The sequence below is a fragment of the Clupea harengus genome, chromosome 24, assembly GCF_900700415.2.
Source record: "Clupea harengus chromosome 24, Ch_v2.0.2, whole genome shotgun sequence".
NCBI lineage: Eukaryota > Metazoa > Chordata > Actinopteri > Clupeiformes > Clupeidae > Clupea > Clupea harengus.
The window spans coordinates 2,661,031-2,674,864 of record NC_045175.1 but is presented as its reverse complement, the minus strand read 5'-3'; the positions used below and the strand labels follow the sequence as shown (position 1 = coordinate 2,674,864).

General features: G+C 42.2%; 1 protein-coding gene across 1 annotated transcript; it reads right to left on the bottom strand.

The window, feature by feature from the left end:
* Positions 1 to 6,312: 6,312 nt before the first annotated feature.
* LOC116219228 (keratin, type I cytoskeletal 13-like) lies at positions 6,313 to 11,201 on the bottom strand. Its single transcript, XM_031562348.2, has 8 exons — positions 10,737 to 11,201; positions 10,259 to 10,341; positions 9,806 to 9,962; positions 9,315 to 9,479; positions 8,663 to 8,788; positions 7,093 to 7,313; positions 6,809 to 6,852; positions 6,313 to 6,552 (listed from the first exon to the last, which is right to left on the bottom strand). Exons 1-8 carry the CDS (start codon positions 11,118 to 11,120, stop codon positions 6,446 to 6,448), a joined length of 1,287 nt encoding a protein of 428 aa, XP_031418208.1. The 5' UTR covers positions 11,121 to 11,201; the 3' UTR covers positions 6,313 to 6,445.
* Positions 11,202 to 13,834: the final 2,633 nt, after the last annotated feature.

Below are 13,834 nucleotides of genomic sequence, written 5' to 3'. Positions count from 1 at the left end.
CATGATTGCATGCTCTCACAGCCACTGCACATTTCTAGTGTGTGATATTGTGTGCAATCACCTTACAAACAACACAACTGAAACCTATACTGGCTTTGCTGTTTATTCCTTTTTTAGATTTATGGATCATTCTGTGGAGCAGACCTGGTTGGTCACACCACTGTATGATTCAAATGAACACACAAAAAAGATTTGACATGCTGTCTTTAGTATTTCTCCATTCATTTGAATTTGAGGCGTGTTAGTCATTTGTTGATAAGCCTTTCTTTCGCTCATTCTCAATGTAACTCTATTCATTCCACAACTGATTTAAATCATGTGATTTAAATCAACCATGTGTTCTTTTGATCGGTCATGTGCTCACATACTGTAATTGGCACTTTCATAAAAGCAACCAATCAGCCACTCATTCAACTAACCAGTCAGTCAATAGATCAGTTCATCAATTAAATAACATTTGCATGTAAGTTGTTATCACTTATCTTGTTGTCTCTCCTTTTCTGTGCTGCACATCATGTCTTCTTTGGCTGCACAGCACCTCAACCAGGAAGTGAGAAAGAAGAAGTTTCACAGAACCCTCTGTGCATCAAGTCAAAGTCAAAGTCAAAGTAGCTTTATTGTCAATTACTTTGCATGTTAAGACATACAAAGGAATCGAAAAAAAACGTTTCCCACTCTCCCACGGTGAAACATATAAGTGCACACGCACAACAACAGATAAGACAAGACATATAGATATACATATACACATAGTTATACACATACAGATACATGTACAGCAGCATAAGTTTACTTTAAAGTGACAGGTAGTGCAAAAAAAGGCAGCAAAAAGACATTCTGTGAGATGTATGTTACATTGGCAGTGCAAGTATAACAGTAAGTGGTAAAGTGATAAAAGTGCAAGGACAGTTTTGTTGCAGAGTCCCTGAGTTATTTGTTAGGGGGGGGGGAGGATTTCAGCCTCTATCAGACTGACGGATATGGCTGGAGGAGTGAGGGGAGAGAATTTAGCTTCCTGACAGCTTTGGTGTATAAAGCTATTTTTGAGTCTGGTGGTGCGGCATACGGAGGCTCCTATACCTTCTTCCAGAGGGCTAGGAGGCTGAACAGACTGTGTGCGGGGTGGCTGGTGTCACTCGCAATCGAGGTAGCTTCCGGGGTGAGGCGGGTGGTGTATTATGTCTTGCAGGGAAGGGAGTGGGAGTGGGCACCAGGCACCAATGATCTTACCAGCTGTGTTGACTATGCGTTGCAGTGCTTTCCTGCTGTGTTCAGTACAGCTACTGCCCCACACAGTGATGCAAGCTGGACAGGATGCTTTCAATGGTGCCCGGTAGAATGGCGTTCAGGAGGGTATGGGAGCTTTCAGCTCGCTTGAGCTTGCGGAGGAAGTAGAGGCGCCGCTGGGGCTTTTTTTCGCCAGTGATGCAGAGTTGGTGGCCCAGGAGAGGTCCTCACTGATGTGCACCTCCCAGGAATTTGGTGCTGCTCACACGCTCCACCGCAGCACCATCGGATGGTCAGTTGGTGGGTGTTCAGTGTGGCTTTTCCTGAAGTCAACCACAATCTTTTGCTGACATTCAGCAGGAGTGTTGTCTCTGCACCACGTGGTCAAAAGGTTGACCTCCTTCTGTAGTGGGTTCATCGTTCTGGTGATGAAGACCCACCAGAGTTGTGTCGTCCGCAAACTTCACCATGTGATTGTGCTGTGGGTTGTTGTGCAGTCGTGAGTCAGCAGGTGAAGAGCAGGGGACTGAGCACACAGCCTTGAGGGGCCCCTGTGCTGAGTGTGATGCCCGCTACGAGATGTTGTTGGCCGGACGTCGTACTGCTTTGGGGTCGCTCACTTAAGAAAGTCCCAACACCCAATTTTGCAAAGGGAGGTGTTGAGCCCGCAGCTGGTCCAGTTTACAGATGAGTTGTTGTGGGATTATTGTATTAAAAGCTGAACTAAAGCTGAACTAAAGTCAACCACACCCACACACTCATTAGCAGTCTGCTGGTGTGAAGAAGTCTATACTTAGTGAGGATTTTATTTTTATATCTTTTAGGTTTGTAATTTGGTTAGAGATTCTGAATATGAACGTATGAGTGGCATTCAACGTTTTCCACGTATTTGCAAAGTAATATTGCATCCTGGCACCCAATATACAGGACAGGTGGATGATTTGACTGAGGGGAGATTGGTGCACCGAGCAGAGAGGGAGGGTAAGAGGAAATAGCACTTCGAAATGTCCAAAGTGTGACCTGACTGTTGGAGGACTTTCAGAAAGCCACTGTGGTGTTTATCAGTTTCGGTTTTACTAAAGCCTACAAATGAGCTGGACATCAGGCAGATCTGGTGTCACGCACTCAGTCGCAGGTACTGAAGAATATATCAATTCTACACATTAGATTATTTTACTCTGTTTATACTGTCAGTGGATTACATTTTAGGATGAAGCTTTCATGAATGCTTACCGGTCTTCTCAGACCTGCTGGTGAAGTTGCTGTTGGAGGGAAATAGAATCACACTGAACTGACGCGTCCTTTTCAGTCTTTTTGTCAAAGTTGTCGTTAGTAAGAATTTGGCTGACGCTTCTCCGTTAGAAGGTAGGTGCCTATCTGTTCATATATAGTCATAACTATGACAGTGATACCTTTAATTTAGAGACAGTTCTTTGTTTAATTCTGATGTTTGACTATTTGTTTCTGCATGGATAGAAGCCCATGTAATTTTTTTAGTAGAGACCTTTTTACTTTAAACTCTATGCCCTCTCCTGAAATATATACAACTTTGGAAGGACAAATAATAGCATGTCATGTAGATTATCAGACTGTTGCAGAGCAGGGTGCAGGTGCCATGTTTCATGTCGCTCACATTTTAAAGGAAAATGTCAATTGACTCTCTTTACATTCAAGTTCCTCTTAAGATCTGGTGTCTGTGGTGTCTGTGACTCCCTGACAGAATACTGTTTAGCATTTAACATGTAAACAGGCAAAGAGGGGGACATGGTGGCAGATGATCTTGGTTTGGGATACAGGGTTGTGATGGGTTTAATGTCAGACTACCTGTACAAAACTTATATGCGGATTTTCTTTTTTCTTTAATTCCGTTAGTGAAAAACCTACTGAGGGCCAGTACTTATTACTGTGGAACCATAAGCCAACAGAAAGTTTTTCCCCAGACATCATGAATAGCAGATTGATGCGTGGGGATAGCCTGAAACAGTCAGCTGAAGGCATTCGTAGATGGAGGGACAAAAGAGTTTTATATCCACCTGTGGTGGTTCTAAGGATATTTTGAAGCCTGCATCTAAATTCACGCCAGATGAGTTTATCACTGTCCCGAGCTTGTTCTAAATTATAATGCCAACATGGGGGTGTGGACCACATGGATCAGCTAAGGAGCTACTATAATGTAGGAAGAACAGGGAAGAAGTGATGGAAGTATTTGTTTTGGGGGATGTTGAATATCACCCTGGTGAATGCCTATATTGTGTGGTTAACTGTTCAGAGGCCTCTGCCCAAAAGTAGAAGGCATTTTTCGTTGAAATCGTATAAAATGAAACTAGTTCATGAGTTGTGTGATGGTTACAGTGGTAGGAAGTCAAGAGCTAAGGGGCAGTCGGCCACTGCTGTGGAAAGGGTAGTTACTCCTAACCTGAAAGCAGGTCACTCCCTTGTTAAGTTTGATGGGCGTAAAAAAGGCTGTGTGGTTTGTGTTAGGAATGGCCGTAGAGCACAATCTGGGAGGAGTGTGGAGACTTCATTTGGGTGCTCCACATGCTGTGTGTCGCTCTGTAGAACAGGTTCTTGCTTCCATGAATTTCACGGAATGTACCTCTCTCGGTTCCTCTATCTCTCTCTTGTTTTGTATCTCTGGAAACTCTGTGTCTCTTTTACAAGTGTTTGTGTGCAGGTTATAGGTGGTCTGCTCTCTTCTCCAGGCTGTAGATTGTAGGCAGTGTGTGTCGCACTGTGAAGGAGTGCTATTACAGGTCTCGGGTGTGCAGGGGCGTTGCGTCCCATTGGGCAAGGCGGGCAGTTGCCCAGGGCCTCGGCCACCAGGGGGCCTCGTCTTATCTACGCTTTTTTATTTTTTAATAATTAAAATCAATCACTTGTCATTGCAAACGAATGACAATTCATAATAAACATTAAAACATGATTATTTGATTTTAAGTATCAGCCTAAAATGTATCTTAAATCCATCATGGAACAAATTATTCCAGGTCACGTGATGTTCTGTCACGGACAATTTGTCGTGTGGTGTGGGTGCGGTTGCAGAGTTAAGCATGAAACGATTTCTAAGTGGCAGTGAGAAAAGAAAGAGGAAAAGGGAGGATGAGAAGTTCAGGGAGAAATGACCTAAGGCAACACAATATTTCCAATCAAGGAATTTGTCCGTGGAAGTGGAAGACATTTCTGATGATGTTTCGAGTACATCTGATAATGTTTCAAGTGCTGCTGAGCCAAGTTTAGCTAATGCTAGCAGCAGCAGACAAACAGCTACTACACCACCAACTAGCCCTGCCTGCTTTGCTTCTACAAACGGTGAGCCATCAGGTACCACAGCTGCCCATATCCGGGACACTGACACCTGCACTGACGACGTGCATGGTACTGCTCGACGACGCGCATCATTGCTCAAGCACAGCTGGATGATGACGAGAGTAGTGATGTCAACAATGTGAGTAACACCAATGGTGGTGATACAGTGATCAGTGAAGACCCAGTATTATGGCGTGACAAATTAACAGATAGAGAGAGAATTGTTAAAACAGGACCTGCACAAATTCGGAACTTTCAGTTGAAAACATTCAGAAACAGAAGTATAAAGAATTAATCAAATGCAACAAGTTACATTGTTTTGATAAAGTAATCAAAAAGTTACACTACTATTACACTGCACTCAAAACCTCATAATTCAAATAATTTACAACTGTTTAATTGTTAAAGTCATATACTCACAATAAATGTCAGTTTCACATAACATCAAGTGTGTGTGTGTGTGTGTGTGCCTGAGTGGGGTTGGAGGGAATTGGTGCTTTGGTGGATTTCTTTTTCTTTGGGGGGGGAACATCGCTACTATCTACAGTTACCTCTTGTTTCCCCTCTCCTTCTGCCACACGCCCCCCATATAGTTTAATGTTCATCTATTTATTTACAAAAGTATAAACACTAATTAAATACTTAAAGAATATATCAAATTAAATAAATATGTTTGCAGTACTATTCAAAACTTAAGTCCAAAACGAACTTTAGGGTCTATTTAAAGCTATGTATTTTAATTTTTGTAGATGTTACTTATACATATTTGACATCATATTAAAAAACAATGAATTCCCTTTCAAACAAAGCAAACTTGTTATTGTCATTTTTGTTTTCTAACTATAACTGCTTATTTACAGGATGACAAAAAATTAAGGAATTCACAGATTTTCTCAGTAATTTGCTGCAGTGTTCTAGAATTCTATTGGGGTATAGAGGGAACGAACCATCTCAAAATCAAAGGTCTTCTGGCATCTTTAATGTGTCAAAATTGTTTTATGGTAGGCCATATTTGAAAAAAAGAACACTCTAAAGAAAAACTAAGCTGTTGGACTTTTGAATGGATTCCTTTATGGCTTGTTGTAAAATATCTATAGTATGTTGAGTCATCTTAAAATGTCTTTATCAGTTCAGTCCTTTAATGTATGGTGGCTTTTGTCAAGGTGTTTGTCTAACTCTATTTTGTTGTAGTATTCCCAAGTGTCCCTTATCCTAAGCCTACAACCCTTCACGTATAGGGTCAACATATTTATGTCTGAGTTCTCTCGTTTACTCAGTCTCTCTCTCTTTAGTCATCATAATGATTGTCAAGCAAACACATTCAGCTCTTCAAAGGAGGGAACCCTGGGCAACCTGATATAGAATCCTGTGTTGACTTTGCCCCTCCTTTACTTATGGCTGTCACTATCACTCAAACGCACCAGTGTGATAAGTCGAGTGAGCTCATCCTTTAGCTTTTTGGCGTGTCTGTTGCCTGGTGGCGGGTGTTGCCAAGAAATATCGTAATTGTTTTCTTGTATTACCTCATAATATTCCAGCCCTTGTTTTGTTACGAGTATGAAATGAGGCAGTTTCAAAGTTCCGAATTGCATTGTGGTGCTATGTGTGACGACTGCATTACGTTATGGTAAATACTTCATCTTGTAAGTGCACTAATCTTTTCACTCTTAAGACTGTCTGGTTTACCCGTTTATTTCAGGAGTGCCCAAAAATTGACAGCACATTGTTCATTGTTCATCTAACATTTCTTAATACCAAAGGAAATGAACCTACAATGAATGAAATTGAATGACTTTTATTGCTGTCAAAATATCTCAAGTTTTACAGCACTCAGAACTTCATCCCTGGCTTCTTTGTATCCCTTGCAGGGTCTTAAAGTCTGGCATTGGGTGTAGGGCATCATGGTTGTCATCTAGCTCTTTATCACCTCCACGTCAACGTCCTCCTCACGGGAGACCACCTTTCCGTCCACCATTTCCTCCACAATGGTCCGCACCCTCTTGGTTATCACTGGCTCAGCTGTGCATAGGGGAGAAATGGCATTTATTTTTACACCCCAGGACAAAAATATAAAATAAATGAAAGTATAGACATAGAGGTATAGGAACATGTTTGTGGGTAGAAGTTTTTTTTTCAATGTGGAAAAGGTATGAGGTATTTGAGGGGAGCCTGTAAATGCACATGTAATTGTCTCTAAAAGACTGTTTGGGACAGGTATAATCTACACGACACTCTTCAAACTGTAATTGTTGTTCAGACAGACAAATAAACGTACGTTTGACAACTTCGACCTCAACGACCTTTACGACGGTTGTTCGCCTAGGGAGAGGGAAAAAAACATTTTGAGGAGAAAGCAATGTTTTGTTTTTGTTGGTAGAGCAGTGTGTACATTATTGTTTTTAAAGACATGTCTACGTCTTTGTTACTGAAATATCCCATATAATAATTTCTCATGTTATTACCATTTCTCTCAGCCAATGCGACGGCAATCAAAGGCGCATGCAGCACACAAATCATATCAATGTATCTGGCCCAGTAGTTAATAGTTTTAGCTCTTACTGAATTTCCTCTCCGTCCAGCAGCCTCCTGTACTCTGCGATCTCCATCTCCAGCCTGGTCTTGATGTCCAGCAGCATCCTGTACTCCTGGCCCTGCCTCTCGATATCAGTGCGCATCTGGCCGAGCTCACACTCCAGGCTATTGATCATGACCTGCAGCTGGCTCAGCTGGGTGCTGTAGCGAGACTCTGTTTCCCTCAAAGTCCCCTCCATGGCTGATTTCTGTGTGAGGAGAAACACATGTGAAGAGTTTGAACACGTGACCGTAGAAATGCAGCCTTTTCCTTTTGGCAAGTCAGATGTGCCAACACAAGGTGAAAAAATATATGTCACTCTCACTTCCATCACACCTGGTTAAACGCATGAAAAACTTGTTTGTCTTTGGACGCAACCTAAAGACTGATTTTTTTTTTAGAGAGGCAGATGTCCGCCAGAAGAGAACAGATCAATTAAGTTACATGGAGGTAATACCCATGGGTTTAACTTTTAAAGAAAATGGAAGAAACCCACTACTGTAAGACTGTATTGTGTGGTTTTATGCAGTGTCCCAATGCCATCATCTTATTAGCCAAATGGAGGCTCACTGGCTATGACCACACAAACCAGTATCATAGGAGAGGAGGCAGAGAATCAACACACCCATGTGGCTACTGGCTAGGAGAAGTACAGGATACTTGCAGGTATGCTAGCTAATTTGCTGACGTCATTTTGGCAGCATGGAGGCAGCTTGGTGGCTAAGTTATCACAGCAAGATTAATGAGATGGAGCAGACACACAGACACAGACACAGACACAGACACAGACACAGACACAGACACAGACACAGACACAGACACAGACACAGACACAGACACAGACACAGACACAGACACAGACACTTCTGGTAAGTGCTGACACATAAAGTAACCAGATTTTTGTTATGCAACTGGAAAAAATGAGGCATGAATCCAAAGAGGTGTGTTAAGACCTTAAGTATCTGAGAGTAGAGGTGTGTCTGAGACGTGTGTGCCTGTTAGTCAGTGTCTGAACCAATAAACCTGAAGGGCACATTTCCTTGCCATTACACAACTTAACATCTTTAGCTGACAAGCAAGGAGAAGTAAAGCTACTTTTTTTTTGTATTTGATGAACCACAGAGGAATGTAGTTTCTTGTCTATGATTGACTCTCTCTCTCTTTGAGACGCGGTTGCTCTAAACCTGCTGTCTCACACACGTGCCTGTAACACTAGACGCTATCTTGCGTGCTGACACAGTAAGAGGCAAACAGGATCCAAGCCAGCAGAACCTCTTTGCGTAAGGAACTGAAGCAAGCAGAACCTCTTTGTGTTAGGAACTGAAGCGAGCAGAACCTCTTTGTGTAAGGAACCGAAGCAAGTGTGCTTTGGATGCCAAAAGCGAGTGGAAGCGAGGGAAAACAAGGAGAGGTGGAGCGTGTGCACGTGGAGGCGCAGAAAAAACTTTGTGGTTGTGTGTCAGAGAGGGACCATCAGGCCAGGTGTATTGGGCTAGACAGAGAGAGAGAGAGAGAGAGAGAGAGAGAGAGAGTGGTGGTGGTGGGGGGGGGTCTTACCAGACTGAGCTGAGACTGCAGCTCGATCTCCATGGACTGCATGGTTCTCCGCAGCTCGCTGATCTCGGTATGGGACGTCTGGAGGACTTCTGTGCTGGTGGTCACCTGCTTGTTGAGCTCGTCGAACTGGGGTAGCAGAGGAAAGGAGTGGGAAGGTTAGTGGAAGTTCAGAGGTCAATGCTGTTGCGGCTGAATCAGGGTCACTTGGGTGACACTAGATTACAGTCCAGACTTGTTGGCAGGCATGAGTGTACATCCATGATTAGTGACTTTGTAAATTGTGTTTTAGTGTAAAGGACAAGGTTGGGGAGTAACTGGGCAGTAATTAGTAATTGTATTCCTTTACAGTCACTTAACACAAATATGTAATTAATTACACTTACTAATCAAAATGTTGGTGATTACAAAGGGGTGACAGCCGAATATATATACTCTTTTTGGTAAAAAACGTTAACGCTTATATGTATTATATAACATTCATTCTGTTACTTTGCATCTTTTTGCCATCTACACAGGCTCCATTCATGTGTGTGTGTGTGTGTGTGTGCGTGTGTGCGTGTGTGTGTGCGTGTGTGCGTGTGTGTGTGTGCGCGCGCATGCGTGCACGCTTCATTTGCTTGAACAGCTCTCCAGGACGGTGCTCTTCTCTCACCTTCCCCTTATACCAGATCTCCATATCGCGTCGGTTCTTCTCGGTGATGGCTTCATACTGGCTGCGCATCTCCTCCAGGACGCGGGCCGTATCCTCAGAGGGCGCCGCATCCACCTCCACGTCCACCGAGCTGGATGACATCTGAGCCCGCACGGAAGCCATTTCCTATGGGGAGAAAGATTGGACAATCAGGTCGAATTCTCACCTGTTCTCACCGGTTGTCTCTGTATGCCAGCGTGGCAGTTGCCAAAACAAATGTACACAGAGGTATACACAAATGACCAGTCTGAAAGAAAGTAAAACAACTTTGATCTATATAGCAGTAACAGCCCAATGCTGCCACACTTACAGTCCATAATAAGAAGACTAATAACTGGACTAATTTAAGGGGCTTGTGAATGTTGATTAAAGATCTTAATTTTTGATCTACTTCACTGTGAGTAGTCTTTCAGAGTTTGTCAATGCTTTTCTGGCCTCTACTGAGTACTCACCTCCTGGTGGTTCTTCTTGAGGTAGACCAGCTCCTCCCTCAGGCCCTCGATCTGCATCTCCAGGTCGGAGCGGACCATGGTCAGCTCGTCCAGAACCTTTCTGAGGCCGCAGATGTCAGCCTCGACAGACTGGCGCATGGCGAACTCGTTCTCATACCTGATCATGTTAACGAGATTCTGTCAGAACACTCGACTCTAGCAATAACGCTGTATTGTGTGTTAGCAAGTTCAGAAAGATACATTTTAAATCGTACATGAACAATTTGTAGTAAATGTTTAAAGTCTATTTCACATAAAAATAAATCATCCATCGCCAAAATTACATTTTAAATGCTGTATCACTCTAGATAATTCCCCAGAACATCGTAAACGGATGTAAATGATTAAAGTTAAACTCCATCTTCCAATGACAGATCGCGCACACTACCCAATTGCATAAGAAATCTTACTAACTTGACTTTGAAGTCTTCAGCAGCAAGTTTGGCGTTGTCGATCTGTAACAGGATCCTTGCATTGTCTTGACCAGCGATGTTTAGCTGAAATAAGACCACCACTAAATTATTTTCAACAATATTTAAAAGACAGCCTGTGTTAGTCGTTTCGTCACAGCAGTCCATTCTTTTATTGCATCATGTAGCGATTGATCACGATACCACCACACGATTGAACAATATGAATCCATCAAACAAGTATGTCAGTGTTAATAAAGTTCAATATCAGTAGTAATACAGCTGATAACCTTTCCGCTATAAAGTGTATAGCCTATGTGAAAGTGGAGAAAAATAGAACGTTTATGACCCTATACCGGTCATGTCCTTTTGAGTATACAAAATATTAGGCGATTTTAAGTCGATTGAATATTTGGACATAGCTATGATGTGAGGTATGAACATTTGTAACAGTTTGGTAACTTATCACGAAAGTCTCGTACCTTTCTGCGCAGGTCGTCAATGACTGCTTGGTATTTGCTGTAGTCCGTTATCACTACGGTTCTCTTCTCGTACCACTCCCGAATCTGAAGCTCCAGCTTGGCATTGCTGGTCTCCAGAAAGCGCACCTTCTCCAGGTAACTGCCCAGACGGTCATTCAGATTCTGCATAGTAGCCTTCTCACTGTGACCTATGCTGAAGTCTGAGCCTCCGCTGAGAGCCTGAGTGAGGTCAAAGCCGCTCCGGGTTCCCGATGCGTAAGAAACGCGGACATTGCTGCCACCGGCGCCGCCGTAGACACTCGGGGCGCAGACGGCGGAGATGCGCCTTTGGTAGCCACCTGACAGTGACACGGAGGAGCTCCTGTTGGCTGTGCGGTAACTCATGGTGACTCGATGTCCAAACCAGTCAACTTTGACAACGATGTGGAGTGCAGCTGGTGATGGGATAGCCAGGAGGTACAGAATATATACAGTAGTAAGAGTGGGTGTGGCGGGGAGAAATAATTATTCATGGTGATGAAAGTCGAACTGCATCAAGTGTTTCAGGTTTAAGGTGTGTTGCATCTGGGCGCGGCTCGCATGCTTGTGGGTACCCACGAATACCAGTTTTACGATCTTGACATCCCAGTCTGGATTATTTTACTTTCTTATTTGAATATTTCCGTCTAGTTTTTTTCAATTGTGTGTGTTTGCTTTCCCATCCCCTCTGTTTTTCGGTGAGAAAAATTGTAGATGTTTTGGTTAATATCGTTTACATTTAAGGTATTGACATCCACCACAGATTCCCAAACACCATTGGTTGCTAATGGGTTTATGTAATGTACAGTCGAACTAAACCTTGCCGCACAATGTACAATGTAACACTTGAAAGCTGCGTTATATTGAATGCTTACATTAATACTTTTACTTTAGAATGTGTCTTTGGCCACAGGATTAGATAGCCCTTATTATTTTGTCAGTAACTGGGGACTCAGCTCACACTTGTAAGCTCTATGACTCACACACACACACACACACTGTACAGACTGAGAGACACAATACACACTGACACAACGCATCCTTGACATATCACCCTTAATTGTAAAGTAAGTAAGTAAAAGTAATTGTAAGTTAATTTAATGCTGGTTACTGGAGTGACCTGTACTGAACTGTGAACAACTGATCACCTTGTCATGTCATTGAGAATGTGTCTGATTGCAAACAGGTTTCAAAATGTTGTCTTCTACCTGTCTTAGACAAGCTCTGGATTACCATATAGGTAATATGACTATTACATAACCTAGACGATACGTTTCCTGTTTGCAAACTATCTCCTTAGTAATGTAACTAATCCTTGAGACCATTGTATTGTTTTGGCGCTATTTAAATCAAATTGAATTGAATTGAATAAATGTATGGACATGTCCATGACACTGAAGTCATAGAATCTGGTTTGCCTAAAATGATTAAAAAAAAAACAGAAAACCCTCCTCTTTTCCAGAGGATTTATCATGGCATTATGCCGTTAACCTGTGTTTTATTTACCCAGAACAAATGGACATGTTTGTGTAAATAATGGTCACAAAATACAACCTAATTGGACAGGACTGGTTTGGATTGAACTGTACAGAATCATGCTACAAGTGCTCTGGGGGAAAAAGTCTGTTTGTGACAGTCTGTGACCTCATAGGCAGGTCTTATTTGCATGTAGAACTGCATAGACATTTACATTTACATTTAGTCATTTAGCAGACGCTTTTATCCAAAGCGACTTACATATGTGCGACTTACAATGTATACACATTTTACATTTACACTGATGGCACACTGCACATCAGGAGCAATTAGGGGTTCAGTGCCTTGCTCAAGGACACTTCGACAGGGAATCGAACTAGCAACCTTCTGATTACTAGGCTGAGGTATGTAGAACTGCATAGGCTAAGGTCTGTAGAACTGCATAGGCTAAGGTCTATTTCGTAGCTTTATTACTGGACACTACCTCCAATTAAACTAATGTCCCTAAGGAATGGCATCATAAAAAGGCTTGGCTCCTCTGCCCTTATCACTGTCGCCCCCATAATTTACATACGGGATTGTCCTGGCATGCCATGGTGCATTCTGCGGTATTTGCCCATCCTTGTTGTGAAGAACTCCTTCAGCTAATTGTTTTTTCTTCCTTCGTGAGTGAGTGACAAGCACTTTTAATGCTGTAGGCAATCTTCCTTCGAGTAAGCTAATTGTTATTTTTTTCTCTCTTTTCTTTTCTTTCTTTTCTTTTGGGTGGTAGTAGTGTACCGCTGATGACATTAGTGCCTTTCTTGTGATATAACCTCCTACCAATGGAAGAGAAATCCATATACGCACTGGTATCTATCCTCTGACATGTAGGCAGAACAAATCCATGGAGGAGTCATGAATTCAAGTTAGCAAGTGTAAACGACAGCTTCACTAGAGAAGGACATTTTTCTTTATTTTTATAAACAGGAAAAAATGCTTCAAAAGATAAACACAGTTGAATAGGAAAGAATATAATGGATACGAGTTTACATGGTGAACGAAGCCTCAAGTAGATTGGCACTTGATGTACCTGAATCATAAAAAAAAAGAAATAATCTTGGTGGTGAGAAAAAAACAGGGTGTTGCCTGCTAATCATTTCTGTTCCCTTCACGGGTGATGCGCTTGAGAAATGTCCCACTGAACGGCACGCAACCCTGAATCTGCCTGTGTCCTTTGTATTCCTCCAGTTGCCCTTTGAACCCGGGCCTGCTTGCGCCTGATGTTCTTTAGGGTTAGCTAGGGCCTTGTGCCTAATGCATCTGTTATATAATATTTAAGTAGGAAGTTTCCTTCCTTTTTTGACTTTTAGGTCATCATTTTTAAACTTTTGTTTTTTCAAATCCATTTCCTATCAGCATATCCATTCAGAACATGTTAGCTAGGTTTTATATCACCTGTCTATTGCTCAAATATCACATACAAATGCTGAACAGATTGTGGGCCTTTATACCCGTATATCTATGTATGAGCGGAATTATTTCAGAGTGTATGTGTATGTTTTAACATCTATCTATCTATCTTTCTATATAATGATTTATATATTATGCACTGGAACATAGTA

Bases quoted from the DNA above. Each gene is read 5' to 3' on its own strand.
- LOC116219228 (XM_031562348.2), bottom strand. From the start codon at position 11,120: ATGAGTTACCGCACAGCCAACAGGAGCTCCTCCGTGTCACTGTCAGGT. The intron at 10,342-10,736 runs GTACGAGACTTT...GTCTTATTTCAG, and splicing joins TTGACGACCTGCGCAGAAAG to CTAAACATCGCTGGTCAAGA. The intron at 7,314-8,662 runs GTAAGACCCCCC...CTCCTCACACAG, and splicing joins TGCAGTCTCAGCTCAGTCTG to AAATCAGCCATGGAGGGGAC.